General features: G+C 33.7%; 1 protein-coding gene across 1 annotated transcript; it reads right to left on the bottom strand.

Moving 5' to 3' along the window:
• Positions 1-313: 313 nt before the first annotated feature.
• On the bottom strand, positions 314-22774 carry LOC113511274 (putative metabolite transport protein YwtG). The gene is made up of 7 exons (XM_026894892.3): positions 22374-22774; positions 9920-10128; positions 8779-9090; positions 7192-7324; positions 3597-3805; positions 2681-2869; positions 314-571 (listed from the first exon to the last, which is right to left on the bottom strand). The coding sequence occupies exons 1-7, from the start codon at positions 22564-22566 to the stop codon at positions 335-337; spliced, it is 1482 nt and encodes a 493-aa protein (XP_026750693.2). The 5' UTR covers positions 22567-22774; the 3' UTR covers positions 314-334.
• Positions 22775-25158: the final 2384 nt, after the last annotated feature.

Below are 25158 nucleotides of genomic sequence, written 5' to 3'. Positions count from 1 at the left end.
AGGTATCCAAGCAAACGACTTTTGTACAAAATCTCCCACTGGTAATTCATGTAATTCTTATTGCTCTACATTTACCATAAATGTTGCTAAACTGTTAGTTTATAATTGTAAATTAAAATTTAAATTAAAGTTTAAAGATAAGTTTATTAAATGGTACCTCAGGGGGAACATCCATTATGTAATATCGTCATAGTCGTAGAATACTGACGGATCTGACAAATATTACATATAAAGATCCATCAGTATTCTACGACTGTGACGATATAATTAATTATGTCATTTATTATTTCTTTAATTAAAAAAAAAAACTAAATGAATAAACAAAAGCTTTATTTCATAATTTCAATATTGGCACTCTTTTCAATTGTCTTTCAATTTGTTTAACACTTTTATCTTTGATATTAGGTATTCCGAATAACGTGTACACCCCAGCAAAAAGGTTTATACATGCAAATAAATAGAATACAGTGTAAATTCCCATGTATTCTTCGATGTATTTGAAGGAGTGTATGTGGGCCAGTTTTATTATTTGTGAATACGTATATAGTAATCCTAGCAGTTTGGCGCGGATCTGAAAACAAAATATAAAATATCATAAGTGAATATAATATATTAGATTAAAAATCTTGTATAGTGTATTTTTTTAACAACAGGAAAGTGGTAACCATCATCTACAGACATGAACAGTACCATGATTATAGCGGCTTTAATAGAGTATACTGTGTCACCCATGATATCCCTCATGCGTTGCCATTTCTGAGGAATAAAATGTTTTTCCTCTGTAGCCTTACCCTTTAAAGTGTAACACGACCATGCAAACAGAACTGATTTATGACAGAAACACGAATAGGACAGAAGTACCCAAACAGGCGACAAGTAATAAATAACCCAGCAATCTTTTTTACCCTCTACTGGGCATGTATAATATTAGTACTGCCCCAATATCTATATTATTATTGGGTTTGTCTGAATATTAATAGAGGAAAAAAGTTAGTCATTCATTCCTATATTACCAATTGCGGTCATATATCTATGATATAGTAATTTTAATCGGGTTCTATGTTTTGATATTAAATAACTGACTACTAGACACTCAGACACTAGACACTCAGACACTATACACTCAGTCACTAGACACTTAGACACTAGACACTCAGACACTAGACACTCAGACACTAGACACTCAGACACTAGACAATCAGACACTAGACACTCAGACACTAGACACTCACACACTAGACACTCAGACACCAGATAATTAGTCACTTGACACTCAGGCACTAGACGCGCTGATACTAGACACTCAGACACTAGACACTCACACACTCAGACACACAGTCTCTAGACACTTAAATACTAGACACTCAGTCATTAGACACTCACACACTACACACTAGACAGTCACACACTAGACACACAGACACTAGACACATAGACACACTGATACTAGACACTCAGACACATAGAGACACTGACGCTGGACACTCAGGCACTAGACACTCAAACACTAGTCAGTCAGACACTAGACATTCACACACTAGACACTCAGACATCAGATATTTAGACACTTGACACTCAGACACTAGACACTGACTAATATATAATTAATCCATTTATAGCTCAACATATAGATATTGTAACCACAATATATACATATACTATACATAACCCATATCTACCCTCTACCGCCATGTACCGAACTCATTAGGTTTTATCGCTTTAAAAATTATCTTATCTCTTAAATAGGAACATATAATCCGAGTACACAGCTACAAAAATTTTATCACAGCTAGCTGAGCGGGAACCTTTATGCGGATCCTCTGGTTAATTCTTGATTAATACAATACGATAGACAAAAAGCCGTGTGGTTCCGGCATAAATTGGACCACCACTACCTTTCCCGTGAGTGTCACAAGAGGCGATAAAGGGAACCTAATGGTCGACGAATAGGCACTAGCGTCCTTCTAAATACATCACTAAAGTTTAACTGTGGCTGCCAACTCGCCTGACAAATCTTGCAATTGTTGTAAAACCCCCTCTTATAGGAGAAGTCTATGTTCAACAGTGGGCAGTTAATGGCTTATATAATAATAAAAAAGGCGGTTACCGTTCTATTTTCATCTATTTATGAATCTACCTTATTACTATTGTACGTTTTGCATAAGATGGAATGATGACATCGGGGAAGTGGCTGGAGTAACATGGAGACAGAGTGGATCAAGAAAGACGAGAATGAAAACGGTTGGAGGAGGCCTTTGCTGATTGGCAAACAGATTTACAGAAAATAAGCAAGAAGCAATTATTAGAATAAGTTATTTAGTTTTATTAAGTTTTTCTAAAGTTTAATATTTGTTTTAATGCAGTGTTAAGTTGATAGATTTTTTTTTGATGGGTGAAAATGGTATGGTAACCCCGCCTGCGCTAACGGGATACGCTGGCGAAGCACCAGTGAAGGGTGATAAATGAGAATGAAAACAGGCCAGTTAGCCCTTCATGATGAATTCATTAAAAATTAACCATGATAGTTTCCAGAGAGAACCGCGAGGAGGTCGATCTGGTTGGGTATATTGCTAGTAATAGGATTCTCAATCTCCATTACTAACAATCTCTTTCCCCCTTAGTTGATAGATATTATTTAAAGTATTATTTAGTGTTAAGTTGATATATATAAGATACGCACCTCAAAATTGTACATTTCCACCATGATGATTATGGGTAGACCCCATGCCAAACCGTAACCTATAACCAAGACACCCAGGGCAACCACTGGCAACCAGTGTAGCGACCTGACAGTCAGTTCCGTTTGTGTGTACACTCCCAAGACACCCATGGACAAAACCATAATCGCATATCCAAAGGTCAGTAGATACTGAAATTTATAATAATTAAATGTAAATATTTTATAATTTTAGACAAAGAATTAAAGTACCTTATAATAAAATGTCAAGAATCGAAGAAAACTAAATTATTGTATTGTAACTGAGGAAGAATAGAGAATAATTTAAGATTGCATTCCATAAAAATAAACCGACTTCAATTATGGCAAAACCAGTAAATTGAATTTATAAATTAAACTACTGAAAAGATTTTAACAATATTTTTTTTTTACTACACAGGGGGCACACGTGCATGCGGCTCATTTGATGGTAAGTGATTACCGCCGCCCATGATCACCCACAACACCAGTGGCATTGCAGGTGTGCTGCCGGCCTTTTAAAAAGGAATATACTTTTTTCTTGAAGGTTATGTTGTTGTATCGGTTCGAAAATACTGCTGCTGGAAGTTGATTCCAAAGAATGGTTGTGCGTGAAAGAAAGCGCCTTGAAAAACGCACGGTGGAAGACCGCCACTCGTCCAGATGATTGGGATGAAACTTTAGTTTGTGGCGGGTTGTACGGTGGTGAAAATCAGCAGCAGGTATCAATCCGAACAATTCCTCAGAACACTCCCCATGATAAATTCGGTAGAAGATGCACAGAGATGCAACATCTCAGTGTTCATCAACAGTTTCAGTAGATCAAGTCGGACAGTAAACAAAATTTCAATACAACCAATTTGTAAGTACATTATTACTTGAAATAAAGAATTTTCATCACCTTTCTGTCAATAAATTTGACCATCGACAAACAGAGCAAGCTGCCTCCACACAGGCTAGCTACGACGAGCACTTTCTCGGGATCCATGTCCATTTTCAGTTGTAATAAAACTTTATCTTGGTCCAGAAATACAATACTTCCACATATCACGTGTATGGTGTAAAGAACAAAACCAATCTTTGTCGCATCCCACCAGATTCTGTTTCTTACTGCAAATAAAATTAAATGTTATCATTAATCATAATTTCAGACATTATCCGTCCACTGCTGGATTATAAGCCTCCTCCATAGATTGCCATAAAGAACGGTCCTGAGCCACCTGCATCTACTGACTCCCTGCAACGCATTTCAAGTCGTCACTCCATCTAGTGAGGGTCGTCCTACACTATGTTTACCCGTACATGGACGCCGTTAAATATATAAAACAAAAAATAAATGTAGTGGATTATGTTTCACAAAACATAAACCATATCCATCTTTATCCCCTCCCCTTATTCATAAAAACGTCAAACCTCTTGTAAACTCGTATATTAGCTATTGATCTATTTTGTCTCTTTCTTTGGTGCTAAATTCCTAATTTGAAAGAAAGGGACAAAACAGTGTAATACTTAAAATATGTTTGTAGGAGATTTTAGTTTTTATGAATAATATAAAACAGAAAATAAAACAAGATTAAGTTCCTCAATAAAACCGACTACAATAGTAGTAACTAGTACTTTGATTTAAAAACTAAACTCAAACCAAATCAAAAGTACGCCTTTTCTGATAAATAAAAAATGACCCAAATAAATTTATAAATGATAGATAGATAGATAAATTATTTATTTACATCATTAACAGCACACAAACAATAATAGACATAAATGCATGTGCAAATGCAAACGACAAAATTCGGAAGTAACAAGTATAAAAAAATAAAAGCATATTGAGAACCTCCTCTTATTTGAAGTCGGTTGAAAATACTGAGCACTCTGAATGGCATGAGTAATAGCGGTATCTCCATAATACCTATATATTTGTTTTCTTTAGACATTGAGGGCGTAAAAAAGGTCATCACTCAATTCGATATCGCCCATACCAGTTTGACATTTATGTTCATTTAAATAAGGTTATTTATTTTGTTATTATATATTATAAACATGATATTTAGTATACCCGATATTTGCTCAATATATAGATATTGTAACTGAAATATATAGATATAAGTATATATTATCTACCCTCACTCTAAATCGTTAATGAATCTAAAGGTTGTTATTGAGGAGGCCATTGTGGTAAATATAGCATTCAACATGGGCACAGTTCGCTGAGCATATTAGAACCCTACATGGCAAAAGATGAGATTATAGTCATCACCCGGATTGATTTGGTTTGTTAACAATGTTTACAGACATAAAATTAGTAGGAAATTGAAATTAATATAATATTTTGTTGGCAATTTCAATATTAAAACTCTTAAAGTTTAGGATCGATAAGTTAAATAGACCACAACGCTAACAAGATTTTGGTTTTTACACAATTTTAATTCGTTTGACACGAATTTTGTTCACTTCGCATGATTTTAGTTCATTTTGTACGACTTCATTTTGTTTCGCACGATTTTAGTTAATTTCACACAACTTTAGTTCACTTCGCGCGATTTTAGTTCATTACATATGACTTTAGGTCGATTTTAGTTCTTTTCGTACGACTTCAATTCACTTTGCGCGCTTTTGGTCCATTTCACACGATTTTAGTTAACTTCGCGCGATTTCAGTTCATTTCGTACGACTTCAATTAACTTTGCATGATTTTAGTTCATTGGCACGACTTCAGTTTAATCCGCAAAATTTTAGCTCATTTGGTATGAATTTAGTTTAATTCGTACAATTTTAGTTCATTTGTTAGGACTTTAGTTCGACTCGCACGATTTTCGTTCATTTTACACGAGTGTAGATCATTATATATAATTTTTTAATTTCATGATGTTTGTTCGTTTTAAATAATTTTATTTTCTCGTCAATAAAATAATATTATTGAAAAAATATAAATTTAGCCTATTTCATATAAATTATGAGACTGAAAAGGTTCCGATCAGAATTCATACAATGGAACCTTTGCGGGGGAGTATATAGGTTTGAGCGCATTGTAGAAATCGTATTATTATTTAAGTGGGTGTTAAGCTTCGGCGTGGGAGGAACAATTTGAACAATGTTGGATAAATAAGTGTAAACCAAATGTAAAACCATCGTCCAATAAAAAAATTACATTCTCCTCAAGAATAAAAGGAAAGGAACGAGATAGCCCATTTCGTGTTGTGCCATGATCGGAACCAGACAGTGAATAATACCGGTATGTATTTATATAATATAACCAAAACGAAAATAGTTGATTCCACTCTTTCTTCTATTTATGTTTCATCTTCATCATCACTTCAGCCATTATCTGTTCACATGCTGAACATAAGTCTCCCCCATAGACTGCCATAAGGAACGGCCTTGAACCATCTGCAACCACTGATACCGTGCAATGCATTTGAGATCGTCACTTCATCTATTGGAGTATCGTCCTACACTGCGTTAGCCCGTACAGAATCGTTACTCAAGAACTTTTCTTCCCCATCGGTTGTCGGTTCATCGAGCTATGTGACCAGCTCATTGCCACTTCAGCTCACTTTCTTCTATATTATCTAGCTAACTGTCCTCCTACTTACTGATAATTATTTTTCATGACTAAATATTCTAAATGAGTGTTCGCTCCACATAATTTTGTCATTATCTCTTAGTGTTATTCACGAAATACAGAAAAGAGCAAAATTCAAGTCTCTATGATGAATATTATCATCAAAATTTTTATGAACAAACACAAACGTGACTTTTCAAAGGAACTCCAAGATATTTCCGTAATTAGAATACCTACCACAAAATTGTAATTTTCATGTCCCTTATGGATCAACCGTTGATTAATATCTTTTTCAAAAGGCAAGAACTCTACAAAGGCAGCCACGGAATTAACTCGAGAGAAAAATGCTGTACGCAAATAGGTTTTTGCCAATTTATTTACGAATGAACATTAATATGATACATGATAAACTCAAAATATATGGTAACTAAAAAACAGTACTGATAAAAGAGCATCCAGGGAAATTGTGCTTTCATTTCTAATGATCCAGAGACTTAAACGATATATTATATAAATGTAAAAATATGGCACAGAGATTTATGAATATATAAACGATATCTATTTAACGATTTCACTGATTAAGTTTTTTTTTTTTTTTATTTTATATTGAGAATAGTTTTACATATACTTTTTATGAGAAGTGTTTTTTTTCTCGATATATCTATTATTTTTGCCAAATAATCCACAAACAAATACAAATATTGTTTGTTAACTTGGGAATTTGAATCTCAAGTTTCATTTCTACTTTGGAATACTGTAGTACAAAATATTTCATTTATTATGTCGTCTTTAAGAACCTCTCTTTTAGAATTTGAACTTTCTTTTCAAACTTGGAACTAAAACTTTAGACTATTAAAACTTTATTGCAATAGTGAGTAGTTTAGTTCAACTCGAGCAGGATTATAATTTTGATTTAAATTAAAAATAAACTTACGAATTTGAAGTAAACTCAGTTTTCCATTTGCTCTCACTCTATCCCTTTCATCTCTCAAATGAATTACTTCGTTTGATAATGCAGGATTTTCATACGATAAGCACCTTAATTTTGATATCGCTTCTGTCGCAGACTGAAAATTGAGGGTTTTATTAATATAAAGACGTGCAGCGTAAGATAATAAGAGAGAAAGATAGCCAAGCTCTATTCAAAAGTATAGGCACTTTCTGGCGACTTTACGTGTTCCATAAAGGCTTTTGACCATGATAGAGACAATAGTTTTACAATTCTATGTTACGTAATTACGGTCTAGCTAATAATTTCTCGAATAACGATATCACCAGTATCCCTTATTTTTTTTTATTTCTTAATGATTTATTACAATTGTACAAACATAAACTTATATAATACTTTGGAACGAACTGTAGTTCTTTCTTTCACTAGTTTTTCGATTCCTTTACCAGGATTGTCATCTACATGAATTATACTATCAAATGCATCAAAATTTTCATTCCTATCTCCAGGACTTTATCAAATACTCAATTGATATCATCATTTTTATATAATATCGTAACAACACTCAGGTTATGGAATGAGCTCCCTGCCGAGGTTTTCCCAAGAGACTATAGCATGGGGTTCTTCAAAAGGGGGTAAAGAGGTTTCTTCAGGGTCGGCAACGCGCGCGTAATACCTCTGGTATTGCAGGCGTTCATAGGCTACGGTAACCGCTTACCATCAGGTGGGCCGTATGCTTGTTTGCCACCTCAGTGGTATAAAAAAAAACCTCTCACAGTCCATTAATGTAGCAACAAGATCTTTAAATAACTTAAATTTTTCTATATTTCAATCAAATAGTTTGAAAATTGTACCATTGCCATTATCAACCTAATTTGCAACAATGTTATATACAATACGTATGATATCATTAAATACATTTGAACCTTTGTCAGCAGCGTCACTAAATTGTCAGTTCTCAATTCCATTATTATCATGCTACTATCATATCCGTTCTATTTATTGAGCTATTTTCTATATGTATCATGAAAAGCATCATAATTTTTTTCCTGTTTATTTCCAATCAGCACATTATGGTTTTTCTTATCATTCTGTACCCACATAATCCATCTTTCTTTCTAATTAATCACCATGTATCCCGCCACAAGTTTACCGATACGACAACATAACTTTCAAGAAAAGAGCATATTCCTTTTTAAAAGGCCGGCAGCACACCTGCTATGCCGTTGGTGTTGTGGGTAATCTTGGGCGGCGATAGTCACTTACCATCAGGTGAGCCGCATGCTTGTTTGCCCCCTGTGTTGTAAAAAAAAGCTAAAATTTCATTCCGGCCATTTAAATGAGTGACGGTCCTTCACCTTGCATGTTTTTCGACGTTTTTTTCGTAGCATAACTAAAATAGGAAACAAACTCCCACCAACAGTATCTTCGAACAGATAGGATATTAATCCTTAAAAAAAATGCATATTCCTCCTTAAAAAGTCGGCAATATACCTGCAATTTCTCTGATGTTGCATGTCTCGTTTGTCCCCATGTTTAAAAAATTTCTCAGTATTATTTAGATTGACTTACCTCCATTTTCCCAACCATCACTAAATAGCTCGGTGATTCCACCATCACTACCATTAACACGAATTGTACTATCAAAAGGGCTGTCATCGAATACATCAACGTTTCAACCCCTGTCACCAACTTCATCAAATACCCAGCTGTTGTCATCACCATCATCAATGATATCGTCACTCCTCTTATATTTGTCGAACTAATTTCTCTTACATAAATTGGTAGGACAGTAAATAGTCCCCCGGATGAGATTCCAGCAAATATATGTAATATTAACATATTTATATCCTTCGGTGGTAAAAATAGTGGTACAAGTGAAGCCTGTAATAATACAAAATTTGTTAGTAATATTTTTATAATGTTAATCATAAGAGATGGCTAGAAGAACAAAGAACAAGACAAGGCAAAAAAACGAATAGAAATCGGAATAATACACTTTATAATAGCATAGTAATAATAAGTTAACGAGATCCTCTTTTAGTTAAGACCACAATTTTGGATTAATAAAATATGGAAGCTTTAAGAAAAACATGTTTTATTTACTAAAAAGGGAGAGAACCCTCCTACGTAGCGGGTCCTCATAAGATACGGTAGACATTTACCATCAGGTGACCAGTATGAGTTATATTATGTGATATAAAATAAGAATCTTTTGCTTATATTATAAATGTAAAAGCAAATTTGTTACCTCATGGCGTTTTAACAGCTTAACTACCAGAGGGAGAATTTGTACAAAAGTCGATTGCTTGGGTCGACCTCTGTCCCATTCGTGTTTCAACCGTGAAGCAGTTGTGTTTGCATAGCTGTGTTTCGGTTTGAAGGGTGGGATATGGCGTGAAATTACTGGATACGGAGGAATAACACCTGAGTCCTCAGGAATGGCATCGCATGGGAGGTATTATGGACGAAACAGTATACTCTGTTATGTCCATGGTACTGCACATATCTATAGACGACGGTTACCACTTTCCATCAGGTGGACCGTCAGCTTGTTTGCCATTCTAAGTTGTATAAAAAAAAAACAGCTTAAATAATTATTATGAAATTGAGTATACACGTAATATATTGGAAGTCCGGTCACTGTACATTATCCAGTTATGTAGACAATGTCGTGGATAAAACCTTGTAAAATTAAAAAAAAAATACTCACACCCTGCATTAGGCTGATGATAAATATCCCAATCTTTCTTCCAAACTTATCAATAACATAACAGTACACAGGAGCAGATATGCCAGCTGCTATTAACATAGCTGTGGCGTTCCATGGCTCGTCATCAGGTGAGGTGATAAAGTGGCCTGCGTGTGCTGATGTTGAAAGTATTGTGGTTTCAACACCATGGGTGAAGAATGGAATGCTGGCTGAAATAAAAATAATAAGATATTGTTCCACAAGAGTAGAATAAATTTGTACTAAATGAGTTTGCAACTAATACAAGAGTAAACTGTGTAATAATATAGAAATATTCCATCTCTCTCTATTATATCTCTCTCCTGTTGTAATGTAGAAATTTTAATCTCTCTGTATTATATCTCTATATTTGTTTATGTATACATATATATCTGTGTATATATATATATATATATATATATATATATATATATATATATATATATATTCACGGTTACACACGAATGGGACATATTTTTGTACAAAGTCTCCATCTGGTAAAATACTCTAGTATATAGAATGTCGCCAATGAGGTTCTGTGATAGACTAAGCAACAGCAACAAAAAGGTTATTGTCCATCATAAAAAAGCGAAAATCTTCATATCTTTTTCATATACTGAGACGCGATAAATACCAACTGCTACAGATATTTATGAAGGGTAAAGTTGTTGACAAGAGACGAATTGGTCTCAGAAAGAGTCTTGGCTTCGCTACAACTGGGAGAAGACGGGCTTTACGAGTGCAGCCGAATTATTCCATCTCGCAAGGATCATTTATAGATGCCGTAAGCTAATATCCAACCACTACTAGTTTAAGAAGCACTATTAGAAGAAGACTATATCTACATTGCTCTATGCACTTGGTGGCAGAAACATGAATAGGACCCTTGTCCTTCTTATGTTCGAACGATTTTTCTACACTCCTTTTAAAACTTTTATCATATCGCTGTTAACTGCTCATTGTTTAACATAGGCCTCCCCTTAGAGGAGGGAAAGTATTTGTCAGTAGCTTGCCATGCTTGGCAGATGAGTTGGCAACCGCAGTTAGGCTTTGGTGATGTTTTAAGAGAGACGCTGCCGCCCTCCCACAGGAAAGGAAGTGGTGGCCCATTCTATGTCCTAATCACATGGCGAACTTAACTTTATATCTTTACTCATGTTAGAAAACAAAATGTAAACGATATTTGTCAGTATAGGGGCTAACATAAGAATCTTTTTAGCATGTAACCTATTCTGTTACATCATCTAATTGCAAAATTTTATTCTAAAAGGATATCAAATCTTGAAACATCTATTATTCTAAAAATAATCTTATTTTAATATCAGTTAAATGTATCAAATTTAATACTTTAATATTAAACATTTCAAAAATACCTTTCCAGACATCATGCTCTTGTTTAAGGAATTTAATAAACTATTTTATTAGTAAAACTGTATTCCTAAGGGGGGTAGACGTTAGGCAGGTGGCCGGTTGTAAACTAAAAGCCAAAACCTTGGGTAATATGGATAAAAACATATAATACCGCCCTAAAATTTATATCATATATATATTTATATTATATATGTATATAGGTAATATGGATAAAAACATATTATTTGAATCACCGCCATAAAATGGGAGACATGCGTCATATTATATATAAAGTGGTAAGATCTAACTTAATACATACTATATATATATATATATATATATATATATATATATATATATATATATATATATATATATATATATTATATATGATATATATATATTCATTCATTCATTTATTTATTGCTATTACATGTTGTAAGAATCTAAAAGTATAGAATCTGAACCCTAATACATTAATAAATATTATATAAACTTGTTTTTACATTATATATATGTATCATCGAGTTCTTATCATTATTAAATTATTAACAATCTCTCAAGATCAAGTTGTCAGAGAATATAAACCATTCATTCATTCATTCATACTCATTAATTCCTCTCTTTCCGTGACTACAAAAAGTAAATTTTTATTTTAAAAATAATTTCAAGGTACAATAGGATATACTTGAAGAAGGTAAAAGTTAAAAAATAAAAATAACCGTGACATTATTTGCATTGTGGATGTTCAAATTCGATCGTGTAACAAACAACACTTTTTCACTTCTCTTACATTCACCACTTCTCTCGCAGACCAGTATCACTGTGAAAGTAATAGAGTACTATATAATATAATATTTATTTTTTTAAGAAAGATACAGTTGCATAAGGTACAATTTACAATTTTTACAATTTATATACAACGAGGAAATATCTGCATTACCATCAGTCCCCAAACTAGGCCAGAACTGTATCTTGGGGACTAAAACTTCTCTTACATTCACCGTGTCTCTCGCAGACCAGTATCACTGTGAAAGTAATAGAGTACTATATAATATAATATTTATTTTTTTAAGAAAGATACAGTTGCATAAGGTACAATTTACAATTTTTACAATTTATATACAACGAGGAAATATCTGCATTACCATCAGTCCCCAAACTAGGCCAGACCTGTATCTTGGGGACTAAAACTTCTCTTACATTCACCGTCTCTCTCGCAGACCAGTATCACTGTGAAAGTAATAGAGTTCTGTTACTTATTATGAAACAGTAGTTTCATTTAATACTTGCGTTAATATAACTAATTCACATTGAAGTAGATGTACGAGTTTCGCAGACCCTGTCGTTAGGAACTGCTCAAGTCGTTGGATAGTTAATTGTACGACTCTTTGCCCAATTCGGTTCAATTGAGAGCACTCAACAGGATAGTACGCTCTTGTTGGCCAATATCCGCAGATTATTCGTATGTAGAACTGACTTCCTTCAATTACTTTTATACAACTTAGAAATGCAAACAAGCTGACGGCCCACCTGATGGAAAGTGGTAACCGTCGCCTATAGACAGTACACTGTTTCGCCCATTATACCCCCCATGTGTTGCCATTCCTGAGGACTCAGATGTTATTCCTCTGTACCGTGTAAATTCACGCCAAATCCCACCCTTCAAATTGAAACACAGCCATGCAAACACATTTGCTTCACGGTTGAAACACGAATGGGACAGAGAGGTACCCAAGCAATCGACTTTTGTACAAAGTCTCCTTCAATTCTAAGCTGAATATTGTTTTAAAGTCATGTGATACATCTATGTTACATGATATATATCCGAGATCAGCACTTACTTAATACTATATATGTATTACATATACAAAATATTATACATACAAAATGGTCGTGTAGTTCCGGCACGGAATAGGCCACCCCTTCCTCTCCCGTGGGTGTCGTAAGAGACGACTAAGTGAGAGCAAGGGGTAGGCAGCAGCGTCCCTTTTAAAATATCTCTAAAGCTTAACTGCCGTTGCCAATCCGCCTGCCAAGCGTGGCAACAACTGGCAAAACCCCCCAAGGGGGAGATTTATATTCAGCAGTGGATAATTAAAGGCTGATATTAAAGTGATAATACAGATATAAAAACAACTAGAAACGTGTTATCCTTATTAAAATTACAAATGTAACGTGAGTTTATTTGTTTGTTACAAAATATGGCGTACAGGTAATAAGATATTGCTATTTTTAAACAATAGTTAAATTTTAAAATTATAAAAATTTCATCAGATAGAATAACACTAGTTAAATATTGTGCCTCAAAAAAAAATCGACTTCGATCGTGAGAAACCCAGTTATTTTTATTTAAAAACTAATCTACTTAAATATCGATTCTGATAAAACCTTTACGATCTATCGATTTTGAGAAAACCTTTACGAAACCAATCTCTAAATATCTCCTTTCAGATAAAAAAGACATGTTTCCAAATCAGTCTAGAACTGATAGAGTTATAGGCAATAAAAAAAACTGAATTGATAACCTCCTTCTGTTTTAAAGTCGGTTGCAAACAAAAAGAGCGGTTTCAGAGATGCTTTCTCCCACGAACACTCAGGTTATGGAATGAGCTCCCTGCCGAGGTTTTCCCAAGAGACTACAGCATGGGATTCTTCAAAAGGGGGGTAAAGAGGTTTCTTCAGGGTCGGCAACGCGCGCGTAGTACCTCTGGTATTGCAGGCGTTCATAGGCTACGGTAACCGCTTACCATCAGGTAGGCCGTATGCTTGTTTGCCACCTCAGTGGTATAAAAAAAAAGAAAACAAGTCAGTGAACACATCCTGGTCACGCAAACAAAGTCGCCGATAAAAGCTAGTGCTTAAATACTCAATTAGTAATTTAAAATTAGCAATTTGTATGAAGGTCGTCGATTCAATGGAAAGAATTAAAATTAATCCGTTTACAAATGTCTGGCTGCTAACTGGATTTAATGACGTCATAAGTTTTACAGCGTTTTTAATACAATATCTCACTAATTGTAATTGTTACTTCACTAATGTTGTTGAAACTAACAATATTTTTGAACTAACTTCAAAAAGAAGGTTTTCAAACTGACTTCTTTTCTTTTATACAACTTAGAATGGCGAACAAGCTGACGGCTCACCTAATTGAAAGTGGTAACCGTCGTCTATAGACATGAGCTGTACCGTGGACATAACAGAGTATACTGTTTCACCCATGATACCCCCCATGCGTTGCTATTCCTGAGGACTCAGATGTTATTGCTCTGTAGCCTGTTAATTCACTGCCAGTTCCCACCCTTCAAACCGAAACACAGCCATGCAAACACAACTGCTTCACGGTAGAAACACGAATAGGACAGAGGTGCCCAAGCAATCGACTTTTGTACAAAGTCGATAGAGTTTTTGTATCATTGACACTTCTGCGTATTATTAGAGTGTAACTTGATAAATAAATTAAAATTAGATTTTAATTATAGCATAAGGCTGCCTACCTTTCTTTATCAACCTTGAAATTATATTATTTAACATGGCAAGTCCAAAACAATCTTATGGTTAACATAATAAGGTCTTCTTCAGTTTGTCATATTCTCTTTTTCATACGTTCCTTTAATCAAGTGTATACGGTTATAAGTAATAGTACAATAGGTATAATAACAATTGGAGGATAGAGATAGTAAATATAGCGTGATTGCTAGCATTATATCTTGTCAGGACGACCCCCACGCGGTTCCCCCTGGAAACTATCGTGATTAATTCTTGTCAAATTCAGAGGCATCTAAGAAAGGACGACGAATGGGTAGCGTTCCTCTTAAAACATCTATAAAGCCTAACTATGGTTGCCAATCCACTTGTCAAGCGTGGCAAGTACCGGCAAAACCCCCCAAGGGAGAGGCTTATGTTTAACAGTGAACGGTTAAGGACTTATATGATGTTGAAGATTATTATTATTAAAAGTTTTTTTCAGGGTTGGCAATCGCACGTGACACCCCTAGTGTTACAGTCGTCCATAGGCTACAGTGACCGTTCACCATCAGACAAGATGTTTGCGTGTTTGTACAAAAAAAAGCAAATAAATATACATTACCCTTCATTCTTTGACAGTCGGTTAAAAATGAAGGGAACATTTTAATTGTTCACAAACACGAGAATATCATGTTAATTAATTCCTTAAACAATAGAATTAGACTTGAGCAGAAATTACGTTCGTGTTTAAATCTATTACTATTCAAAGCAATGTGAAACAAACCCGTGGGTATGTACTTGTATTAATAAACGGTGATGTGACGAGTCAGACAGACTCGAATACTAACTCAAATATCTAATAGATGAGTACTCGAATACTTAATATACAGAATTCGCATTAGATATGGAAATTATTGCGACGTTTAATTAATTCAATTCAATCATTTATTGCTATTTCATGTTGTGAAGTATTTAACAGGTCTTAAATTATTAAAGAATAAACATGAATCCTACCCCTAAACATAAAGTACATAACTACATTTTAATTTTTATTTATGTTAATTACCATTTAGAGAAATTACTATTTTTAATCACCGTGATTTAACACGTGATAAACGATAAAAGTGATATTCAGATGTTATGACTTAATATCACACTCGATACTATTTGCAAATGAATGTGAAACGTCAATTATAATTTTAGTAATGATTGTGATAAAGTCTTTATTCGCTCACTCTGTACGATCCATTTGACCGTCTGTTGCTATTTTAGTTTACTGCTAACCGAATGTAGTCGATTATTCACGAATAAATCCGAACACAGTGACTAACTGAAATTACCTTTAAAGTAACTTCTAGTAGTCTATATGAAACAACGTAATTAATCGCGTAGCATATGTTATTTCAATTTTCACATGTGAAATATTCCAAGCCTAACTCGAATAGGTAGTATTCGGATACAAGATTCGAGTATTTAGGTACTCGAATACTGCTCGTGGGTTAATCATAACTTTATCTCTTTCAACATTTCATTAATATTTTTCATAATTATCAAATGGAAGGTTATTAGATTCAATAGAATAGCAAACATTTATTGTCTTAAGAAAAGTAAACTTTAAAAATCAATTAAAATGGTACACGTTCCTGATAATGTACTCGAACATCCGTATAAGAGTACCCGTACGCGAGTGCATATTCGAGTTTTGAATTTCGAGTCAGTGTTATATTTTTAATTAGTACTAAAATACTCGAATACTAAAAACCGACTCTGCACATCACTACACATAGGTACTTCGTATTAATAAACGTTTTTATGACTATGTTACCTAACTGATACTTCACGGTAGAGTAATTAAAACCGTACCATTAATAACTTAGCCTGTTCATGTTTATGCAGAAACCGAACGAAGTACTGATAACGTAACCTATAAATTTACATTACAATACATGTTTTGTAATGGATGAATATGGAATAATAATCCCGTCTGCGTTATGGTTTACGCTGGGTACTAGTGAGAGATGATTTTCTTTTAAAGTCGATTTAAAACGTCTGTAACCGATTCTGAGCTTTTCAACTGTCTTTAGGGTCACCTAGAACTAATTCTATATAAGGAACGGTCCGGAATTACCTGCAATTAGTCATTAATATATACGATATACCTATTTAGTATAAAGAAATCTCGAAACATTCCATAGCAATTGTTAATAAAGTCAATTTTTTATACCACTGCTTTGGCAAACAAGCATACGTCCCACCTGATGGTAAGCGGTTACCGTAGCTTATGAGCGCCTGCAATACTAGGAACATTACGCGTGCGTTGCCAACCCTATAATATAATATCATCATCATCATTATATCATCCATTAACTGTCTACTGCTGAACATAAGACTCCCTTTGGGGGGTTTTGCCAGTAGTTGCCACGCTTGGCAGGCGTGGAGGAAACTTAATGTTCGAAGGATGGGCAACAGCATCCCTATCACCAAAGCCTAGCTGCAGTTGTCAATCAGCCTGCCAAAAGTGGCAACTACTGACAAAAACCCCCCCTTAAGGAGGAAGGGGCTATGTTCAGCAGTAGATACGTATCTGATATGGTATTATGATAAATGCGAGAAACATGAATACATCTTTAGATTAGCAATGTCACAATCATAACCATATTAGCTGTTAACCGTTCACTGCTGATCCTATGATCAATTCAATTCAATTTATTTATTCGCTACAATACCACATCATCTTCCTACCCTTATCCCAATCATTTGGGGTCGGCGTAATATGATTTTATCCATAATACAAAAAGATTTGGTTTTTTAGTTTTACGACCGGCCACCTGCCTGACGTCAACCCTCTTTGGGAATACATTTGTTGGAGGTTTCCGCCACCTACGGTATGGAGGAAAGATTTGAGGAAAAAAGTAAGGTTGGAAAAGCGTAAAGGAAATTGATCAATGAGAGGAATAAGGGACTTATGTGGGAAAGGAAAGGAAATGGGGAGACACTGCAGTTGCGGAAAGGACTGGGTATACAATACTACATTGTGTTGAATATTTTTTATAAGTAACAAGAAGATATATAAAATATAACAAAATAAAGAAAAAAAAAAAAAAAAAAAAAATATATATATAAAAAAAAATATATATATATATATATATATATATATATATGAAGCAACAAAATAACTAATAATTGTCAAAAATTCATCATCAATAGGCAGCAATAGGCAGTCCTTTACTTTGTCATTAAGTGGAGTTTTGCTAGTAGTTTGCCATGTTTAGCCATCTCTTACGACACCCACGAGTAAAGAGGGAGTAGCCTATTCAATGCAAGGGAGAGAAAATATAATAACATATGTTAGAGCGAGACAGACAAGTAAGACATGCATTCGCACAATATAAGCTCGAAGCTGATTTAGCGAGATTATGAAAAAAATAAATTATTAATACTTTTGAATTTCGAAGTGTTTTCGAAGTGAATTTCGAAGTAAAATTTTACATACATGTAGTTGATAAGTGTTAAATGTGGTCTTGCTAAATATAAAATAAATTAAATAAAAAACCACAGAATTGTAAAAAAATCACGTAATTACGCTGTAATCGTTTATATTTTTAAACGCAATATTATATAGCTATCAAAAAATATTTTGTACGACCTTTGATAGAAAAAAAATATCAAATTTAATCCAAATACAGCTCTTAACTTCCACGAATCAAAATTAAAATTATAATAAATAAGTTAATTCTTGTTACTTTTGTAACTTCAATTCTATACAATTTGTGATCTGTCAAAAGCAGACATTTACAAAACACGCACACTAATGTAACCGTTTCCTTGTCTCGTTTTTGTGATTACGTTTCTAGTGTATTAGTGCATAATGTATATATACTATATATATTAAATGGCAAATGTACTCGTACACGGTATTAGTCGATCATTCATGGGCTTTTAATTCACTTTAAATTCAAGCCAGAGGGAGACTTTGTACAAAAGTCGTTTGCTTTGGCACCTCTGTCCTATTCGTGTTTCAACCCTGAAGCAGTTTTGTTTGCATGGCTGTGTTTTGGTTTGAAAGGTGGGATATGGCAGTGAATTTACAGGATACAGAGGAATAACACCTGAGTTCTCAGGAATGGCAACGCATGAGGGGTATCGTGGGCGAAACAGTATACTCTGTTATGTCCATGGTACTGCTCATGTCTATAGACGACGGTACTCGTTACCACTTTCCATGAGATGGGCTGTCAGCTTGTTTGCAATTCTAAGTTGCATAAAAAGTAGACAGTACATTTAAATAAATACACATAACATTAACAGAGATTTAAAAGAGTAATTGTTGAGTTTCTTGCAGGCTGTTCTCAACAGATAACCTTCGAAATTCTCCAGTAAATTAAAAAAAAATACGATTTAAAAGTGCTTGTAAATAAGTCTATTTTAATAAAGATGATTTTAATTTGAATATAGAATCGTCAATACTTTTACCTGAATCTAACGGTGTAAATGACCGAAGCGATTGTCGATGACGTAATAAAATGACCATTTGGTAAATTTACTAGGCACGTCAATAAATTTCAATTAAAATTCATCAATTGAGATTGTCACTCACAATTGAATTTGTAAACGATAAAATACTTAAAATTGACAATCGCTTTTTTTCGTCTCGGTATCTCTTAATATAACTAGATATAATTAAAGATTGTGTCCCAAAAATACCGACTTCAATTGTGACCAATCCTATGCTCTTGTTTTTTGAAAAAACCTAAACAGGGAGCTCATTCCACAATCTGAGCGTTTGTGGGAGGAAACATCTCTGAAACCGCGTTGTGTGTGACCATCAAGGCTCTAAAGTATAAAGGTGAACTCCCTGTCGATGGCGAGCAGTACGATGATAGCAAGTGGCGGTGAACGCCATATTGAACAAGTGAGTTGGCTTTCAACGTCTCGCAATAATATTATGATTTTACAACCAATAAATGTAATAAAGCATACAATTTAATTTAATTTGGGAAACGCACATATCCCTGCCATAATCCTACCCTAATAAAATTATAAACTTACTTCTCAAATTAACGTAAACATGTATCCAATTAAGTTACAGAAAACGAGGCTTCGACGAAATCCTGCTGCGAACAGATTTAAGGGGACATTTCGAAGTTTCCAAAATTGGGTTAACTGTACGAGTAAGAGGTGATTTCAGAAAATAGACGAAGCTAGATTTTTTTTTAAACTTTTTTAATGAATCTTATAATGGCAAACAAGCTGACGGCTCACCTAATGGAAAGAGGTAACATTCACCTATAGTACCTACCATCTCGGAAGTATATTGTAATGATAAAATGACCCGAGGAGTTTTACCAAAGGGAGAGTTTGTACAAAAGTTAATTTCTTGCGTACCTCTGTCCCATTCGTGTTTCTATCGTGAAACAGTTGTGTTTGCATGGCTGTGTTTGAAGGGTGGGATATGGCGTGAATTTACAGGGTACAGAAGAATAACATATGAGTCCTCAGGAATGATAACGCATGGGGATATCATGGACGAAACAGTATACTCTGTTATGTCCATGGTACTGCTCATGTCTATAGGCGGCGGTTACCCCTTTCCATCAGGTGGGCCGTCTTGTCTGCCATTCTAAGTTGTATAAAAAAAACATCATACATTTTTCCATTTTGAAGAAAAATTTTTATACTATTTTTTCTTAACGTTATTTGACTCCTATATTGCAATTTCCGAACTAAAACTATACCATATAACACAGCTGCTTTACGGCAGAAACACAAGTGGGACAGAGCTAGCAACATCGCACCGGAGATGATTTACGTGCAGTTTCTTTCTAGTAAATAATCATCTACTTTCTCCTTTTAAACTCTTTTTTTTGTGTGGAAGAGATTGTTAATAATTCGACCTACTAGTAGGTCGACCTCCAGTAGCCCTGGAAACGATCGTGCTGAATTCCAAGTGTATTTATCACCGCAGGTTAACTGACCTGCTTTCATTCTCACCTATTATCTGTCACTGGTGCTCCGTCAGCGTATACTGTTAGCGCCGTTTATTCCATTCATCATTCCATAATCATCAAAAAAAAAACAAATTTTTCAAATAATTTTATTTTATTTATTTGGTATGTTTTTTTTTATTTGAATCGACCAACATATAAAACCAGTAGTTTGTTTACTTGTCGGATGCTTTCAAAGCCGATATGTGAGAGAAAGTGCAAAATACACACAGCGCTCTTTTCTGACAGTTAGAACTACCTAGCAATCTCGTTGTGAAATTATAATTTGCATAGATATATTATATAGTAGTAAAAGGCGACTCAGGGAAATTAATGCTCGAGGGATGGCTAACAGCGTCCCTTTCAAAACATCACCAAAGCCTAACTGCGTTGCTAACCAGCCTGCCAAACGTGGCAACTACTGGCAAAACCAGCAGTGGACAATAAACGGCTGATATAATTGATATGTATCCTCTGTATATTTATATTCTAGATTTATATAATATAATCTGAAATTTTGTACATAAGTCGTTTGTTTGGGTACCTCTGTCCCAATCGTGTTTCTACCGTGAAGCAGTTATGTTTGCATGGCTGTGTTTCGGTTTGAAATGTGGGATATGGCAGTGAATTTACAGGGTACAGAGGAATAACACCTGAGTCCTCAGGAATGGCAACGCATGAGGGGTATCAGGGTCGAAACAGTATACTCTTTTATGTCCATAGTACTGCTCATGTCTGTAGACGTCGGTTACCACTTTCCATCAGGTGAGCCGTCAGCTTGTTTACCTTTCTAAGTTGTATAAAAAAAGTATTGGCAAAAAACATCACTCATTAATCGTTTTTTGAGACGTTTTTTATCAAATTACATGCAAAATTGGTCCTTGAACCATCAAAAACTATAAATATACAACACACTGATAGAGTTAAAACCGGTATTAAAAATAAAGCGCATTTAATAATGACCACCAGTGATGGATGATAAGTGAAAATGAAAAAGCAAGTCAGTCAGCCCATCGTAACAAACACACAGGGAGACCACATGGAGGTCGACTTGACGGGGTATATTACTAGCAACGGAACTAGTAGTCCGCATTACTAATAATCCCCTCCCCCACCACCGATCTGTTTATATTAGTCTGGGCGTTGTTTTTTATTTATAATAAATCATACATATTAAGAAATATACGAATTTATTAGGCAAATTTTTAATACTTTAGTTTATATTATTGAAAATTTTGTAGAAAAAGTTAATTTTGAAACGTCGTCAATAAAGAAGCAAGTATGTAGGTACTATTTACCTGCAAAATTTTTTATCGCGTTAAGTCCCGATAGTGTATTTTAAATTTGCTAGAGATCTCTAATATTTTTTTTTTAAATAATATATAACTATTGTTATTCAACGATAATGTACATTTGTATAGGTGAAAGAATAATTAAAATCGGCTATATAATTTTTCAGTTTATTCGTTACAAACAAACATAAAAAAAATGATACCTGTTTATAACAGATGTAATAGATATAATATTAACTAAATACCATAATTTTTTTTTTGTAATGTGGTCAATAAAGCATAAATAAATAAATAAATATCTTGATGAATATACGTCTACACACATAAAAAGCAAGTACTTACCTATAAATGATATGACGAACTCCTTCCAAATCGACCCGCTCTTGACCTCTTTACATGGCCCCTGATCACTTTCCGTAGTTTTCACTGTGTAGACCATTTTCCTCAGTTTCTCTAAAGCATACAATATCACAGCTCTGAATACTAGAACCACGCGAAAGGCAATGAAGTTGGCATCATTATTTTTATACAACATGTTCTGTCTATAACACTTTGTGTGCCATTCAAAAATATACCCTAACACACGGTTATAAAGTGTCACGGCAATGTAAATATTTAAAGAGTTATTATTAATTTTTATGTATTATTTTTTCATAGGATTACATTTTTACGGTACGTCAAACATGGAACGGCGCTTGATAGCATTTGTGTCAACATGGCTGTTTCGGCTTACGAGTAGTCGGTCGGTACCTTCTTAAACTCGATTGCTGCGTGTGCGCAAATAAAAAGACACTGGTATTTGCCGTGTACCTAGTGAAGGAGTTAAAATGCAATTTGTTACAATGACTTCTTCACCAGAACATCGCATTATGAAATTCACATAGTAACATCGTAACACTAACTATATCTACAATGAAATTATAAAAGATCTTGTTTAGATCTAAAATGTTCTAAAAAACGGCCAGTCTCTAATGAGTGGCTGTTGCATATTTAAAAAAAAATTCTGTGTTGCAAGTAATTCGATTAAAATTGCTATTTCTCTCGTTTAATTCTTACTAATGTCATCATTATTTCAGCCGTTAACTGTCCACTGCTGGACGTAAGCCTTCCCCATACGGGGAGTTTTGCCAGTAGTTGCCACATTTGATAGGCGGGTTGTCAACCGCAATTAGTGTTTTAGACATATTTTAAGAGGGACCCATGCTGCCCATCCCTCTATCTACCATTAAATTCCTTTAGTCGCCTCTTACGACACCCACGGGAAAGAAAAGGGTGGCCTATTCCATGCTGAGACACATACAGACTATGTTATAAATGTGAAAGTGAATTTGTTTTGTTTTAGATAAAGGCTAATTATTATCTCAGTCATGCGACCAATATCGTTACAAAAGTTAAAAGGCTAATAAACTCTGTCAATGAATACTCGTACATATTAAATTTCAAATCAATCAAAGTAAAGAGCGTAGACAATTTTATAACAGAATTTATTACAATAGCCGTGGGAATTACATTCTTATTGCAACTGTTGATTATTCATGAAAATAATATTTTATCCATAAAATGTTCAATGTATTTACATTTCGAAAGTTAACTCTCGTCTATCTACACAATTAATACTTATATTATTATAGATTCTTAGTTTAGTAGGTATTATTTATTTTCAAATTATTTAAATTCAAATTTGCATAATATCTTTGCAGTTTATTTATTTACACTTGCAACATTTATAAAAATAATAAATAGAGTAATATTTTAATGAGAAATTATACAAAAGGTGACCTTATTATTATTATTGAATAAATTTAAATTTCGAATATAGTATAAAAACTTTTCGACTTCCATCTCCATGTATGTACATGATGTATAGATGGAAGTCGAAAAGTTTTAAATGAATGCGTTCACAACGAAGCGTGGCAACACCGCAATTATCTGTCAATTTAAAAAAAAAATTGAACATTTTTCAATTATTCTAACTAATTGTTTTAAAAGTGCTCTGCTACCGAACAGAGAATGTTAATCATAGAATATGTTGTATATAAATCTACCACCAAAAACTTTACACTTACATCATATTTTGCTTCGGAAATATTTTCAAATACATTTTTACCATCGAAATTTAAATTTTCAATGATCACTTTAAATGAATATTAATGCATGATTACTGTTTTAGTTCGCTGGCATGTAACTTTTTAAAAATAGTTGGAAATATTAAAAAAAATATTCAATTATGCTTGTAAATTGCAGAAATAATTGCAAAAAAATAAGTTATATTATTAACTTATATTATTACACATCGAATCCATTTTGGCAAGACATAACAGTATAAGCTGCGTTCTTTTTACAAAAAAAAATCTGAAATTAAAAAGAAATAATTTAATAATGAATTTTTGTACAAAATTGCCTCCTGTTATTTAATAATCTTTCCTGTTTTGAAAAAAAATAATATGCTTTCCGAGGAGGTATTTTGTAAATACATGTAATGTTATATGATGATAAAGTATACAATATATAAAATTCTCCGACAAAGCTTAAAAATTTTGTGTGCATATTGTATAGAATCGGCTAACATCTATATTTTTCATATCCCCTAATGATAAGAGTGACCCACCCCTAAATATTTTATTTTGTCCAAAATTTTTTTTATTTTTATTTTATTATAGTTTAGCATTGAAAAATACATCTGATCAATTTTTTTAAATTTTTATATGAAATAATTGAATAATATAATAATTGAATTTTTCATGTACAAAATAATGTATATGGTAAAACAACGTTTGCCGAGTCAGCTAGTATATATATATATATATATATATATATATATATATATATATATATAGCGCGCGAAGTGAAGTCGCGAGTTAGTATGTTACATTGGTGAATGTGCCTTTGATAACACCTTTGCATTAAAACCGGTCCGATTAAAACAATTCGAATAATCGAGCTGTGGAAAAATACGTAGTTGTTTAAGTCCTAAATGTGTTTCAATTTGTTTTTTTTTTATTATTTTATGCAATCCGGATAAAATGTGGCATTGAATTTAATGTTATCGATAATAAGTGTTACCACGAAAAAGTTGATCTGGCTTTACACAGGTGTTTATGAGATGTTTAGAAAATTTACTAAAAGA

This window comes from Galleria mellonella, unplaced genomic scaffold (genome assembly GCF_026898425.1).
Source record: "Galleria mellonella isolate WM207_F2 unplaced genomic scaffold, CSIRO_AGI_GalMel_v1 utg109, whole genome shotgun sequence".
Classification (NCBI taxonomy): domain Eukaryota; kingdom Metazoa; phylum Arthropoda; class Insecta; order Lepidoptera; family Pyralidae; genus Galleria; species Galleria mellonella.
This window is presented reverse-complemented; position numbering and strand designations above follow the sequence as displayed.